The following is a 15,614-nucleotide window of genomic DNA, read 5'->3' as shown; positions in this document are numbered from 1 at the left end:
AATCTATGACTTATTTTCACGCCGTGCGGCGTCGATATTTTTTCGGGTTCATTAAATTGTGTCCAAATACGTGCTTTTTATGCCAATAAAACGAGGATTTGTTATTTTGATTTTTATCAATACCTTATAATAGTGTGTGACATGTATAAAATTTAAATGTGCCCGCCGCGTAAAATTGGAGGTAAAAATGCCCGCTCCCATTTTTGACCCCGTGTCCAATGCCTTGCACTTATCCTTGACAGCTGATGATAAAAACCAAAATGATTTACTGGATAATAGGTTAATATCATCGGCGAAGAGTGTTCTCCTAACTAATATAGAATTTGAAGAAACGGGAACTTACCAATCGGACGTGTTGGACGGTCTGAAATCCAAATACATAATTTTAAAGGTGGAGAAAAGACTTAACGAGGACAAGTCTCTAAAGAAGGACCCGAACTCTTCATTCACATCAGGTACAGCATATTTCAAACGTTTATTTGACCGCCCTTTCTTAATTGCGTCTTTTTATTAGCTCACAACATGTTAATCCCTCCCACCGATATTAGTGGTTATTTTGGCGCCGTTTTATTTCACGTGGAATAAGATAAACATTTTGCTTTTTACAGAACGAGGTAGTTCTATTTATATGTGAACAAAGTCGGCTTTTATGTTGCCGTAAAGTATACACTTTGTGTCGATAACATAACTGTCTATTTTAAAAACAAAACCTAAGACACTGTTTTTATCAACCTTGACATCCACAAACTTCAATTCATTTTCATTATAATGTTAGTTGGCCACTGAAACATATTTCAAAGCATTATTCTAATTTTTTATAAAATTTTAGCACGCACCAAGCAGGAGAATGGGTTGCCGTCGCCTAAGAAAGTTCTGTACCCGGTCTCGGCGATTCGCCTTGGCTGGGAGTCGGGCTGGCAGGTCGGCTCAGGCATGCAAAATGTAGGAAACACCTGCTACCTCAACTCCACCCTGCAGGCCTTGTTCCATGTTCCCGCCTTTGCCAACTGGCTCGTGTCCGAAACTCATCACGCCGAGAAATGTTCACAAAATGGTATGTAGAATACTAAACAAGCAGTTATTGATTTGTTACATGAAGTTATTTTATTTTTTACACAATGAACTTGCTTACCTTGAGCCAGTCAATATTTTAATTTCAATGTTTCTTTTTGTCTAGGATGTTTTTACTAAAGAAAGGTTATGTTTGCTGTCAAACTTGACTATCAAAACTGCTTCAGTGGCAACATAAAATCCTTTTACATAGCGCGTTTCCAGAATATTAATTATTTATCCTACTTTATAATATAATAATTATTATGAGAACTTTCTTGTCATATAAATACAATACCATTACAACTTTTTACCATAAGTTGTGTGAGTTCACTTGTTTGTATGTAAACAGGCTATCCTTAATTAATGAATTAATTTACTTGACAATTTGTATAGCGCCGGTTTTTTTTGAGATATCTCCTCAGGGGCGCTCTATTGAAAGCTCCATTGTATCGTTTCTTTCTAATACAAGGATGAAGAAGTTGTAACAGAGCTATCAGCAATATGCTTTTGTTTGAATAAGTAAGGCTTGAGTTTATTCATCTCGAACGTGTCTTTTGAATATATGTATGCAAAACAGAATGTGAAATATTATGAATGTAAAAATGTTAGTAACCAGGTTTTGCATTGGTTTCAGGAGGCTGTGTAATATGCGGCATGCGCAAGACTCTGCTGGACACTCAGAACTCCAACGGACCCATCAAGCCTTGGCAGGTGTACTCCAAACTGCGCCTCATCTGCCGACACCTCACTCCTGGACGACAGGAGGATGCCCACGAGTTCCTCAGGTTAATATTCTTGGAAATGTTAACATCATAATTATTGGTGCAGGGTCTTGGCCATCTTTATAGAACGCTTCCACTTCTAAGTCTCCTATAATCCAGTTCTTGGCTGTAGTGTGACATGGCTAAGTTTTAGCATATCAAGACTCCATAGTCTTGCAGAGGTATTAGAGAGAAGCTTCATTATGGTGGTGGTGGCTTGCTGTTTGATTTTCATCATTATGCAAAGTGTTCGGAAACTCATAGTACAAGTGGGAAACTTGTGAATCTACGTGAGGAGAGATGAAGAGAAAAAAAATTAAATCAATAAGTAATCTACCATTAATAAGGTTTTATAAAAAATTAAGTGCAAAATTGATTTTAAATGATTTATCAGAAATTGAATAAATTAGATTGTAAGTTAGCAAAGAATCGTATCGTGAATAACTCGACAGATTTGCACATAGATTGATTGTTTAAAACATATCTGAATATTTAATTCTAAGATTAATTTTCACGGATTAAATATATCTGTATATCACAGATATCTGGTGGAGTCCATGGAGAAGACATACCTCTCGGGGCTGGGCGGGGGCGGTAAGCAGCTGGAGCAGTACAGCAAGGAGACCACCCCGCTGAACCAGCTGCTAGGCGGCTACTTGCGCTCGGCCGTGCGCTGCCTGGCCTGCAGTCACGTGTCCACCACCTTCCAGCATTTCCAGGACCTTCTAGTGGACGCGCGCAAGGCTTCAACGCTGGATGAGGCACTGGACAGCTTCTTCTCCCGGGAGCGCCTCGAGGATCTCGGATACAAGTGCGAGGCGTGCAATAAGAAGGTCAGTACCAAGCTAGTTAAAGACTGAGTCAGATGGCGCCCATCACCCACAAGCATGCTAGTTAAAGTGTGAGTCAGATGGCGCCCATCACCCACAAGCAAGTTAGTTAAAATGTAAGTCAGATGGCGCCCATCATCCTCAAGCAAGCTCGTTAAAGAGAGAGTGAGATTGCGCTCATAACCCACAAAGGAGTCTCCGTGCGAGCGGTGGAAACAGTTGTGGTATGGTTCCAGCTTACAAGAAATATTATTTGTGGCAAGCAATGATAATTACATATTTAACACAGACATATGAATATATAGACTAGAAATTAAAGGTGAGGGGTAAAATCAACTGTTGAAGAACGAAGGGGGTAAAGCTTTTTTTTTTTTTTTTTTTTTTTTTTTTATATTTACTCCACACAGGAGGCCCTGAAGAAAATAATTTCCCTCAGGGCCTATGTCATCTTTGGGGATGCTGTGTGGAGGGTCTTTTTGTGGAGAGGAAGGAGTGAACATGGGTCTTGAAGAGTCCCATGTTGTAGGAGGGAGGAAACACAGAGGCCGGCAGTTCGTTCCACAGCCGAGCTGTTGAACTTAAGAACGAATCGTAGAAGCGACCCGTTCTCATGTGACAAGTGTCAACTGTGTACAAATGTTGGGCGCGCGTTTGGCGTGTATCCCGACTACGCACCGGTGCCGAAGGGATCAATGACGCTAGTTCTTCAGAGCATCTTCCATTGTAATACCGATAGAACAAGGACAGCATACCTACCTGACGCCTGTGCTCTAAAGATTGCAGTCCGTTTGTTAAGATTGGGGAATCTATCAAACGGACCGCCCGTTTCTGCACAGAGTCGAGGGTTTTTTTCAGGTATTTTGGGGCTCCAGACCAGAGATGGCTGCCAAATTCGACAGTAGGGCGCACTTGCGATTTGTACAGGGTGAGCAGTTGTGTACTATTAAAGTATCTGCGGGCCCTGTACAGTACGCCCAGCTTCTGAGAGGCCAACTCTGACTGACTGACTGACTCTGAAAGCTGACTGTGATTCGTCAATAAATCAATCTGACAGTATATAGGCATCTCGTATTATAATATCACCATTTAGTTCTTAAAAGTAAAATCTGCTTTTGAATGAATAGACATTTTTACATGGGAGCGCAAATTACTCGCCACGTTATGAACAAATTTGCGAAGTCCAAATTCGGCAAAAAAATGATATTTAACATTTATTTTTCTGTTTTAATCTAGTAAATGGTAAATTATATGTTTATAGGTTTTGTAATAATACAAAAACTCTTAGTCGCTGTTTAAAATTATTACACATGAAGGATAGTAATTTTGAGATATTTTGGGTATCCCTGTTGGCAACGGAAGGTGTTAAAATAGGAATGGTAAGCCACTTTGGTGTAAAAAAGTCAAGGTTTTGTGTTATATGAATAAGATTTGGCGCACAACCAAATATAAGTGTATCGAAGTGCTTTGCTTCTGGCTACTGCCTTATTTTTAATTTTATTGTCAAGGAAAGCTAACATTTAATATTGATTTCTAGGTGTCAGCGACAAAGCAGTTCTATGTGGAGCGAGCCCCCATGGTGCTCTGCATAGCCCTCAAGAGATTCTCACTGTCAGGCGGCAAGGTGTCCAAACACGTCCAGTTCAAACCCAGAATATCCCTCAAGAAGTTCATGTTCCACCAGGGGTCACAGGCTATGCTGGTAAATATTTTACTTATTATTATATATCATTTCAGTGCTGATATATCAGCATTTGTTAAAACTACTTCAGTACAATTGAGGTACAACAATAATAATAATAATATACACTTGTTTGTTTGGAATGTGACCCTTTTGGTGACACCAGTCTGAGATTATATTGTCTCATTTATACATGTTTATTAAATACCTTTCATAAAATTGATTGACTTTTCAGCTTATCTGTTTAACATAATGTGGTTTTACAGGTATGCATTTGGACACCTTATCAGGTTCTTTATTTAGATAATACAAATGACTAATTTCAATGTAATTGTTGTGAACAAAGAGGTTTGTTGACTGCTAGATAAAAGTAATTTATACTTTTCAGGGCTATCGATTGGTGTCCGTTGTCACTCACCTCGGCCCTTCACAAAACTGTGGCCACTACACGGCCGTGGGATTGGGGCCAGGAGGGGTATTTTACCATTTCGATGACAGCTGTGTTCGGACCATTCCCATGTCCAACGTCCTCAGCACCAACGCCTACATCATGTTCTACGAACTAGAAAAAACAGATCTTAACAATGTGACCAAGAATAAGTTCAACGGCCAATCATCCCCCACCAAGTCCATCATTTTCACCAAGAAAGAAAACGAAGAGAGTTTGCCAGAGAAGAAAAGTACTTTCATTGGACCAGTGCTCCCAGACAGAAATAAAGAAAACAGTCCCATCAAATCTAAGTACAGCCCTATTAAAATAAACGGATTAGACACCAATTCAAAACCCATCACCTATCGAACTACTGAAAATGGTGCCAGTACCACGTCTACATCTAACGAAAAGCCTCAATCTAAATTAACTTTAAATCTAACATTGACAACGCAATCACAAGCAGAACATTCTAACGGAATCAATGGAAAGTTCAACAACAATAAAACTACATTCTCAAATGACAATGGCTCGCTACGGAAAGCAATTTCTAATGTCCTATCACCGAGTAAATCAGTCAATATCATACAGAATGGAACGCATGCCACTAACGGGGAGGTAAAAGCATCTAGTGAAATAAAAAGCATTTCGACAAACCCTCCTAGCAAACAAAATGGTGTTGTTCTAAACGGAACGGTGCACACCAACGGAGAAATCAAAATTAAAAATAAAATAAACGGTGATGAAAAATATAATCCAGCCAAACCTGTCACCAATGGGAACGGTGCTATGCAAAACGGGAACGGAAATCATTCTGCCACTAATGGAAATGTTACCAAACCCGAACACAATGGTTCTTCGAAGAAGATGTGTGGTCTTGTACCTTATGGTTTAGAGTCCGGTGAGGAGAATCAAGATGACGATGACGAGGATGATGATGCCAGCGTGAGGAACAAGCTGAGTGCTCCGAGACCGCAGCCGCCCAAGGAGGCGGTGACTACCAAGGCCACAGACCATGGCTGGAAGGTTTCCAACGTGGTTCCGGTAGCTCATCACAGTCCCAGCCTCAATGGAGTTGTCAACAGCAAGTTAGTTTACCTTTTTTGTGTATTTGTGGAATGTTCTAAATTGGAAGATACTCTCAGTATCGCCCTGGTGAAAGACCACCATTCAAAATTGAAATGGCTTTAGCCATGTTTGGTGACCAGATTTGAATAGCCAGGTACTTCCCCACCTTCCTCATCTATTTTCCCTCTCCGCTACCTTCAGCCTCACAACATACCCCAATTGGGGATGCCATAGTCTCACATGCTGCAATTGGGACTCTTGTGTGTTATTCATACAAAAAAAATTTTGTTAAGTAGTTATTTATAAAAAAAGTGTGCAGCAATGTATAAAAAGATAATAAGATAACTGCACTGCTGCAAAATTGGATTGATTTAATCTTTTTATCTGGCAGAATTAAAAAAAAAATTATTTAGTGCAGAAAAGCATTGAATATTACACTTTCGACAAGTAAATTTTATATTTTAGGATAGCTGCAGTTGAATGATGAAGAAAATAAAACCTTCCAAATTATACGTCTGATAATTGATTGATGTTTCCAGATTGATAAGAAGTATCGAGGCTTGTAACGAGCAGCCCACCGTGAAAAATGGTGCTTCAGCCACCAATTGTAGCGGGAGCGGTGGCGGCAACAGCAGCGCGGGGGCCCCCACAGAGCCGCAGAGGGACGTGGTGGCCCAGCTGCAGCGACTGTCGCACCGAGGGTACGGGGCCCCTGTCACCACGTGGAACGGCCACCATGCGCAGATGAACAGACAGGTTGGTGATCTTATTGTGAATACAGATTGTGATAAAACGTACCTGACAGACTTTAATCCAGCGGATTCCTGAGCTTATTTGGAGTTAAATTGTAGATGTCATTTTGCCACTGGTTAAATGTTAACACATTACATGATACGCGCTCTGTCTCGTCTGTCCAATGCTTCGGGAATACACATGATGTTTTAATTTGTCAACTAAGCTCTTGGTGCGGAAATGCAATTAATGTTTTGTTTTTTTATCAATGAATTTTGATGATACTAAGGACGGGTTGCGCTACCTCCTTTAGTCAATGTTTCGGACAGCATTACAGTGTCCATCATCAGGGCAGATGTGAAAAGATTGTGGTGAAGTGTGTGCTTATCTATGTGGATGTGATACCATATCGCCAACTCCAATCCTCTAACAGCTGGTAAAATCATTATAAATATAAGTAGCTCTTCTGGGGAAACTACTTATACAATATTACTTAAAAATTTTATTAATACATAAACACCATCAGTCTTACTTATAAAGATTCCTTAAAATGCCGCTGCAGCGATACTAGTGATACGGTGAAGAGGGCCTTATACTGCTCGTGTTAAAATATCTAACTGCCTAACCAGGTGGTAACCCCTGTCTTTAACACACTTCGGCCGGGAAAGGTAGTTCTACCCGTTCGGTCGATTGATGCTTAATAGTTCTACCTTTTGCGCTGGCATCATTTCAATGGAATAAAAGACAGAATTCTTCAATGTTTTTTTATATTAATATTATATACCAATCTCTTTGTGAAGGTCCCAACTATATGTACATAATTATAGAATGGTAATGCAAGTCTTTTTTTTTTTAAATATTTATCTTAGTGCCTTTCGTTTACTGGTATTTTAACTAAAGGATAGTATATTATTTGTTATTGAAATAATTCAATTCCTGGAAAGAGGGTTTTTATGAGTGCGAAACCCGATTCGAATCTCTTTCTCTGTTCCGCACCCATTCAACTCCTATGTGCAAGTGAGCGAGAGATGTCTGGCGTATTTAGAGAAAGCAGGTATGAGCAAATACCGATAGGCGAACCGTAATAAACATTACAAAGTTAATTGAGTTGCATTTCAAATAATATTCGATTTTCGTTATAAGTACTTTTATAGCTTGGGTATGCTGAGTTACTATGTAGGAATTCTTACTAAAATATTATAATTATTTTTGAAGCTATAGCGATTTAAACATATTAAAGAAATTCGCGCTGTACCTTTATTTTCGCCCGGAGTCAGCGGGGCGCCACCGCAAAAAATACCCGGTCGAAATGTGTTAACATTGTGAGCTGTCATGTAATATATATATTTTTTATATCCTAGCAGTTGACAAGGATGGTATAGACTCCTGATTTCAGGTATTCTAGTTTCTCAGTGTTATTAATCTGCATTGACTGTTCCTCAGGTGTTTGAAGACAAGAAGGGTCAGAAGAGGTCGACGGAGGAGGATGATGAAATGGACCGCGGCAGAAACAAAAAAGTTCGCCACAACAACTACAATAGTCACAAGAACTATCATAATAACTTCAACGCCTTCCAGGTTTGTGGTTACTAGTTTCTTTATTCTTGCATCACTTCAATTCCTCAAAATTCTATAGCTAATAATAAAATCTCTGATAACTAAATAATGATAAGTCCGTTGTTCCACTGGCTTGGTATCCGTAACAAAAACTGGAGACCCTGTGCAGAAAATTAAAGTTCACTACGGTTTGCAACACAGCCATTGTGGTGCTTCTCTGTATAGGGTCTCTGGTTTTTGTCGATTCGGTACCGAGACCGCGCCAGTGGGGTGATAGGCTAAGTTAAATGATTCCTACCCAGAGGTAAATCTATGTATACTTATGTAAATACATAGATGTCTTTAAATTCTTGAGTGAACTTTGTAATGCGCGTTTGAACTGCATTTTATCACTCGCTTAGTCTTACTGGCCAAAGCGGCTGTTAAATTTCTAGTTTGATCTACTTGACCAACAAACATAAATGCTGTATTATTAATTATTTCTTATGGCTACAAAAGATCTGATTTATTCCAAAAACTCCCTTTCCAGGATGTGCAAAACCAGCGAACTCAATGGGCCAATCACAACAAGGGCTCCGGCCGGCCGAATCACTACAACAACAAAGGTGGTAACTTCCGCAACCGATCGCGTAGTGGACGTTTCGTGTCTCCCTACCAGCGCCACGCCGGTGGCGGCCACTACAGCCACGGTCACAACTACTCGAGGAATCGCTGACCTTTGGCCGCCCTAGACATCCTACTGCTGACCTTTGACTGCACGAGACAGCTTGTTGATGACCTTTGGCCGCATGAGACAACTTGCTGCTGACCTTTAGCCTCCCTCAATAACTCGCTGATCTTTGGCCGCAACTCGTTGCCGACCTTCAACTACATGAGATAGCTTATTGCTGACCTTGTCTATATGAACAAACTGATCTTTGGCCACACGAGACAACTTATTGCTGACCTTGGGTCACATGAGAAAGCTTGTTGCTGACCTTGGGTCACATGAGAAAGCTTGTTGCTGACCTTGGGTCACATGAGAAAGCTTGTTGCTGACCTTGGGTCACATGAGAAAGCTTGTTGCTGACCTTGGGTCACATGAGAAAGCTTGTTGCTGACCTTGGGTCGAGTGAGATAACTCGCTGACCTTCGGTCTCCCTACGTGAGCCCCTTTAGAGACTGTAAATGTACGTGTAATATTATGTGAAATGCTAAACTTAGTACGTTTCAACTTCACGTTACCGTGTGACTCGCTAACGAGTATTTGTCGTAATGCGAAGGAGTCGAAGAAACCCAGATAAATTACTTATCGGATTACCTTGTGAATATTCCAATGAGTCGTGTAGTATCTTGTTGACAGATTTTTATTTTAGGGTAAGAGAATCCTCTACATCTGAGATACCTTGTGAATATTGCAATGAGTCACGTAGTATCTTGTTGACAGATCTTTTCTCTACATCTGAGATAATGTAATAGCAATGTGATTCGGTACTTCTTGTGTTAATTGTAAACATGTGCTGTTTTAGGGTTTGTGTTCTTGAAGTGTTATTTCATTAAGAGTTTGTAAATACATATAGAAAGTAATTATTATTATTGTGTTATTGTATTGCCGAGTATGTTATGGTAAAGGCCTTGACAATGGTCGGACAGTGAATAAATAACATTTATGATTGTATATATACATAATGAAATCTGCATTTAAACTTGCTATACAAATATATTGCATAGTTTCATGTAGAATTTATATAAACAATCCTACCGTAAACGCAAAGAATCACTTCTCAAATGATTTTTTGTTAATAAATATTAATTTGTTTTCTCACTTTGCGTATGTATTGTATGTTTACACAAAGTTCTTAGTCATGTACAATAATGATTATTAATTAATTTTCGTTTCGTCCTTGACGTATAAAATGTTTTTTTTGTGGCATTTAAGAGTGAAGTATGTAATTTGAACATCACAAAAAGGGGTTACATTTATTACTTTGTAGATATTGTATGTAAATTTTATTTTTACGAGAACCCAAATTCATAAAAAAAATTGTATAAATACAAATATATTTTATATTAAAATAGACATTTTAGTGAACCATAAGATATTTTCATTGGTTTTTTGAATAAGTAGGAATTTTATTGATTTATTTAGAGAAATACATTTTGATCAAACAATAGCCAATTTAACGTCAGCTTGATTTTTTTATTATGAAGTAACAATGCATTTAAAACTTTCCACGGATGTTTATTTTTTTTATGCGACAGTTGAAGTACATTTTGATGCATTCACACGATTGTTACTTTTGAGCAGCGCCTTAAAATTGAGGTAACACTTTTTAATTAATTCATTCCCACAAATCATTTAAAATTAAACCATTTATTTTAATGATGTATTATATATAGCAACTAATGTTTGGTTTAGTCAATTATTTTGATTTGATTTTAATTATGCTATGTATGTATAGTGTTGAAGAAATGTGCGACACATTATGCTTGTCAAAAAGTCTATTGAAACTAGAGACTACCTTTATGTCTTTGGTTACCATCACCGCACAAATAGCACTACCTACTATAATAGTTGTTGAAGGAACGACTGTTTCTGCTTGGCCTGCAGCACTCCATATCCGTTTAATTTGTTGTTCTTTAGGGAACTTACACATAATACATCGTTGTGCATATGTAGCTTTCTACATTTGTTACTAGAATTTAGAGTTTATCAGGCAGACGTTTTATACCATATAAGAAATCGCAAAGATAGTAAATACATCTTTGCCATTCCCATGTAAATAATTGAATATTGTAACATAATAATTTTCATATGAACACTTTTCCCAATAAATTTGTAAAACGTTACTTGTTGTAAAAAATGTAGTAGATTGGAATTGACTAAATAAGAAAATTAAATCAATACTACTCCCTCAAAAAAACTGAATAATAAGGTTTATCTGATATGAATTTGGGGGTAAAACACCCTGTATAACATGGCATCAATTATATTATTATTAATTGGCTGTATTATAATTTCATTAGTGGCTTTTTAGTCTCTTCAATGTTCGAATTAACAACATACAAGAGAAAAATATTCCTATTATTTATCAACATTATTCAAGTCAGATATTCTATTAAGTAACTTCTCTTCTATTAAGTAACGTGTAGAACTTTTTATTAACCTTTCCGTACCGGAGGGGGGGGGGGGGGTAATATGCCACCCCAAACGAGAGTTTTGTGCAATATTGATTTTTTTTTCTTGCTCTAAAAAATATTCAGTAATCGAATCGCATTTAAATGAAAAAATTATCATGTTAATATTTTTTAATATATTCTGAAATATCTATTAAATTCTGATGAAATTTCTCTTCCACCCCCCCTGGATAAACATTACTTTAAAAAAATCCTCACCGCAAATAAGCTGCTAGTGTGGTCGTAAGAGGTGCATTTTATTGGAAAGGGGTTATTCGAGATTTCATTCTTATCTCTTTTACCTTTTTGCAATTCTTAATGATTGACTGCTGGGTGAAGATGGGCAATGTTAAAACGGTAGTTAGTAACTAATATTTGAGTGTTAGTGGATAGCATAAAATTTTTTTTAAAAGATATGATTGCTCCGCAATACACGGGGGAACCTAGTGACCCCCCTTCAGGTGATACTTGATTTTTACCTTTGGGTACGTAATGGTTAAAACACAGTAAAATTTTATATTTATATTATATAATGGACTACTTATTCTGACGTGTTTTTATGTTACACAGTTTCATGATTAATCCACACAAATAGATAGTGTAACTTGTAAATTACGCTCAGTTGCATTGGTGACTGCGTTTGAGCCAAATTTGAACTTAGCAGTCATTCCATTTGATTGATAAAAGTGCAAACAGTGTGTATTTGTCGAAATATTTAAGCTTATTCGAGGAGTTATTTACGTGTAAAAAGAGATATCTCAAGGTACGACCATACGTCAAATGAAAAATATGGAATTCCATGTATGTTTGTATCTTGATATTTTCATTTTTACATACAAATGACAAATGTTTTTAACTTTTGTTTTATTGAGTTTTTTTTATGCATTATAACGTGAAATATAACTGCAATGCCTTCAGTAAAGTAGTGCTCTGGAGAAATACGTATCGACAGCCAAGAGTTATGCAACCTATAACTACTTAATTCAATGCTAGTGTAACTTGCCATTAGCCAATGACTCAGGTGGTGCTAGGTGAGTATATAATGTACAAGTTTGGATAGAAAAGCGTGTACAAATGTCCAAGAAAATTACATTACATAAATACGAGGAACTGAATAGATTTCTATACACATAATTAAAATTATCAAAGACTGTCATTGTTCTGATGTCAAGTGTGTATGTATGTACCCATATTAGTATAACTACTAATATACTACTATGTATAAGATTGTAACTATGTATAAAATAATTATTTAATAGAACTTAATTAATTGTTTAGGTATCTTAATTTATGTTTTTTTTTCAATTTCAAGTATAAGTCATACAGTTAATTTCTTTGGGTATTAAAGCCTTTGTTCCAGATACGTTCCACTATTTGTTTTGTCAGAATTTATTTTTAATACAATGTACATAATAAATAAAACAAATATTGTAATCCAGGTTATGACTATAAAATACACGGCATTTTTCAAAATATTATTGCGTCAATAATTTTGTATCTTGCATTTGGTATGTGTAATAGGGGACATTGATTAATAAGGATTGTAGTTTTCATCGTAAGTGTACATGAGATTGTTTTAAAATGTAATAAAATTATGAAAACTATATAGTTATGTTATTATGTCTCTTACAAGTCGAGTTATTAGCCCCTCAGAAGCTGGGCGTACTGTACAGGGCCTCGAGATAGTACACAACTGCTGACCCTGTACAAATCGCAAGTGCACCTCTGGTCTGGAGCCCCAAAATAACTGAAAAAGACCGCATGCAGAAACGATTACCCTATCTTAACAGATTGCAATATTTAGAGCACAGGTGTCAGGTAGGTATTCTGTTCTCGTTCTACAAGTAGTACAATGGAAGATGCTTCAAAGAACTAGCGTCATTGTAGCGATGAGTCATTCATGAGCCAGCCGCACTATTGGGCTAGCTCTTTTTGATAAACCGTTATCGTACGACTCCTGATATACCGTACCACGCCTCAATTGAATGGTTACTCTTTTTTAACAGCGCCATTAAAATTATCCAAGTAACAATTGTTAATAAATACATACTGAGACGTGGTAGGACATCTGGGCTTAGAGATATGTACCTACACCTACTAACTACCTAGCATTGTATTTATCTTGTGTTACGAGGCAGCGTACCGGTATTAAAAGAGTCATATGATCATTCATACGCTGGGACTCGTATCGGTGGAGTTGCTCGTACGCTCTGAGCTCCCGTTCAATTGAGAGTCGTATGAAAATATTGAGCTGGTACGGTGGCTTCCGCTCTTAATAAAATGAGTCATGACTCGTTGCTACATTATTGATCCCTTTGGCACCAGTGCAGTGGGGAAACACGCCAAACATATGTACATGGTTGACATTTGTCACATGAGAATGGGTCGCTTCTATGACTTGTTCTTAAGTTCAATAGCCAGCCTCCGAGTTTCATTCCTCGTATAACATGACTCTTCAAGACCTGTGTTCACTTCTTCCTCTCCAAAGATCCTCCACGCAGCATCCTCATAGATGACGTAGGCCCCGAGAGAAATTATTTTCCTCAGGGCCTCCTGTATGGAATTGATGTAAAAAAAAAAAAAAACATTTATGCAGATTTGGTAATAAAAAGTAAGCTTTTTATGTTATTTATATATTTTTAAATAAATACAAGATAACATACAAAGAGCAAACAAGTAACTTTAATTAAGTATTAGACAAGTGAGAACAATCTACCATTAGTTTGAATAAAAATAGATTGACCAGGCATAACTATAAATGAAAAAAAGAAGTAATATTTCTAGATGGAACATAAAAATAATAAATTGGTTTTGGTAACAAGAGATCTACACCCAAATATTGTGGAAACGCTAATATAAAATGAAAATAACAAGTTTATACACAATAATAGTGTAATTATATTAATATTATTAAATATAATAATTTTTTATCTTAAATTTATGGCAATGTAACGTAACTGCACAACTGAAAGAAAATGCCTTTCAAACTCTATTCGGTGACGGCAATTTCCGCAGATACCTCTTCTTGAGTTTTCTCTTTAGCTTCACCTTTATCCTCGTCCGTCTTAACATCCTGAACTTTATCCTTATGCTCGGGATCACAGGCTTTATCATCATCAGTTTTGTTTTTATCTTCGGGGTTGACGCAGAGTTCGTAAAGGTTATATTTCCTATACAAATAATAATCTGCCACAACGCTCAGCAGGCAGTTACCTTTAATAATCTCTACGATGACCGACAGCTTTGGTTTGGTCAAGTCTGCTTTGTGGCTGTTGTTCTTCTGGGTGATCAGGTCAGCTAGTTCCTTGATCACTAGATCTCTCGATAAGGAATTGTTGTACCGTCTGTTAAAGACAATTGAAAAGGTGGTTGGCTCGCCCAAAAAATGCTTGTCAAACAGTTGCCCCGCTGTTGAAATGATTTCTTCTATCTTGGTGTTACACGTTGCTTCGATAGGAACTAGTCTGAGCAGATACCTAGTCTTCTGGAGTTTGGTAAGAGCTATATCTTCCACTATAGCACTGCCTAGCTTTGTAGGTTCGTCAACGTCTGCCTTGATGAATATGCAGTTGGGAACGGAGGTCTGAACAGATTGAAATCTTTTTAGTTTGTGTCCACTACATTTTATATCCGCTATTTGCTTTTCTAAGTCGTCACAGATATCTGTTTCTTCGTTTTCCGGAGTATTGTCTACATCTGTTGCTACATCGCTTACAGCCCTTCCTTCTTCGGGCCCATATAACTTATCCGCATATTCGTTTAAAAGGTTGTAAGCTTCACGGATGCAATTGTTTTCTTGAAAATTACACGTGCAGAAGAATCCTTTCATTCCAGGCTCCAGCGACAAAATCTTCTTCTTCTTCTGAGAATGTGCGTGGTAATTGCTTTTGCCTTTATTATAAGAACGTTTCTTGGTGTCAGCCATCGTTTTTGGTTAATTATTTTATATGAAATAACAAAATTTCACAAAGTACCGGTAAAGTACGTGTATGACAAACGACAATCCATAGACTAAGGCCAAATCCGCCAAATACATAAATAAACTAGAGGAAAGGCGTAAAAGTACCGGGTATATTCATGCTGTACTTTGTACTTGTGACAAATCTCCAAAATACCTGGTTCCAAAATATTTGGTTTAATCACAGACATAGGAATTAATAGACGAGAAGATAATGGCGAGGGGTAAAATCAACTGTTGAAGAACGAAGGGGGTAAGGCTGACTGTGATTCGTCAATAAATCAATCTGACAGTAAATAGGCATCTCGCATTATAATATCACCATTTAGTTATTAAAAGCAAAATCTGCTTTTGAATGAATAGACATTTTTACATGGGAGCGCAAATTACT

At 37.4% G+C, this 15,614-nt stretch overlaps 2 protein-coding genes across 2 annotated transcripts; one reads left to right on the top strand and one right to left on the bottom strand.

The window, feature by feature from the left end:
• The first annotated feature begins 14 nt into the window (after positions 1 to 14).
• LOC149422695 (uncharacterized) lies at positions 15 to 12,819 on the top strand. The gene is made up of 9 exons (XM_089633453.1): positions 15 to 455; positions 830 to 1,054; positions 1,688 to 1,838; positions 2,356 to 2,647; positions 4,179 to 4,343; positions 4,711 to 5,840; positions 6,360 to 6,576; positions 7,996 to 8,130; positions 8,639 to 12,819. The coding sequence occupies exons 1-9, from the start codon at positions 188 to 190 to the stop codon at positions 8,822 to 8,824; spliced, it is 2,769 nt and encodes a 922-aa protein (XP_089489579.1). The 5' UTR covers positions 15 to 187; the 3' UTR covers positions 8,825 to 12,819.
• Positions 12,820 to 13,929: 1,110 nt separating this feature from the next.
• On the bottom strand, positions 13,930 to 15,267 carry LOC149422694 (THUMP domain-containing protein 1 homolog). The gene has a single exon (XM_089633911.1). It carries the CDS (start codon positions 15,188 to 15,190, stop codon positions 14,255 to 14,257), a length of 936 nt encoding a protein of 311 aa, XP_089490037.1. The 5' UTR covers positions 15,191 to 15,267; the 3' UTR covers positions 13,930 to 14,254.
• Between the last annotated feature and the right edge of the window lie 347 nt (positions 15,268 to 15,614).

Source organism: Hesperophylax consimilis, chromosome 7 (assembly GCF_061612785.1).
Source record: "Hesperophylax consimilis isolate HC1 chromosome 7, BYU_Hcon_1.0, whole genome shotgun sequence".
NCBI classification, from domain to species: domain Eukaryota; kingdom Metazoa; phylum Arthropoda; class Insecta; order Trichoptera; family Limnephilidae; genus Hesperophylax; species Hesperophylax consimilis.
This window is presented reverse-complemented; position numbering and strand designations above follow the sequence as displayed.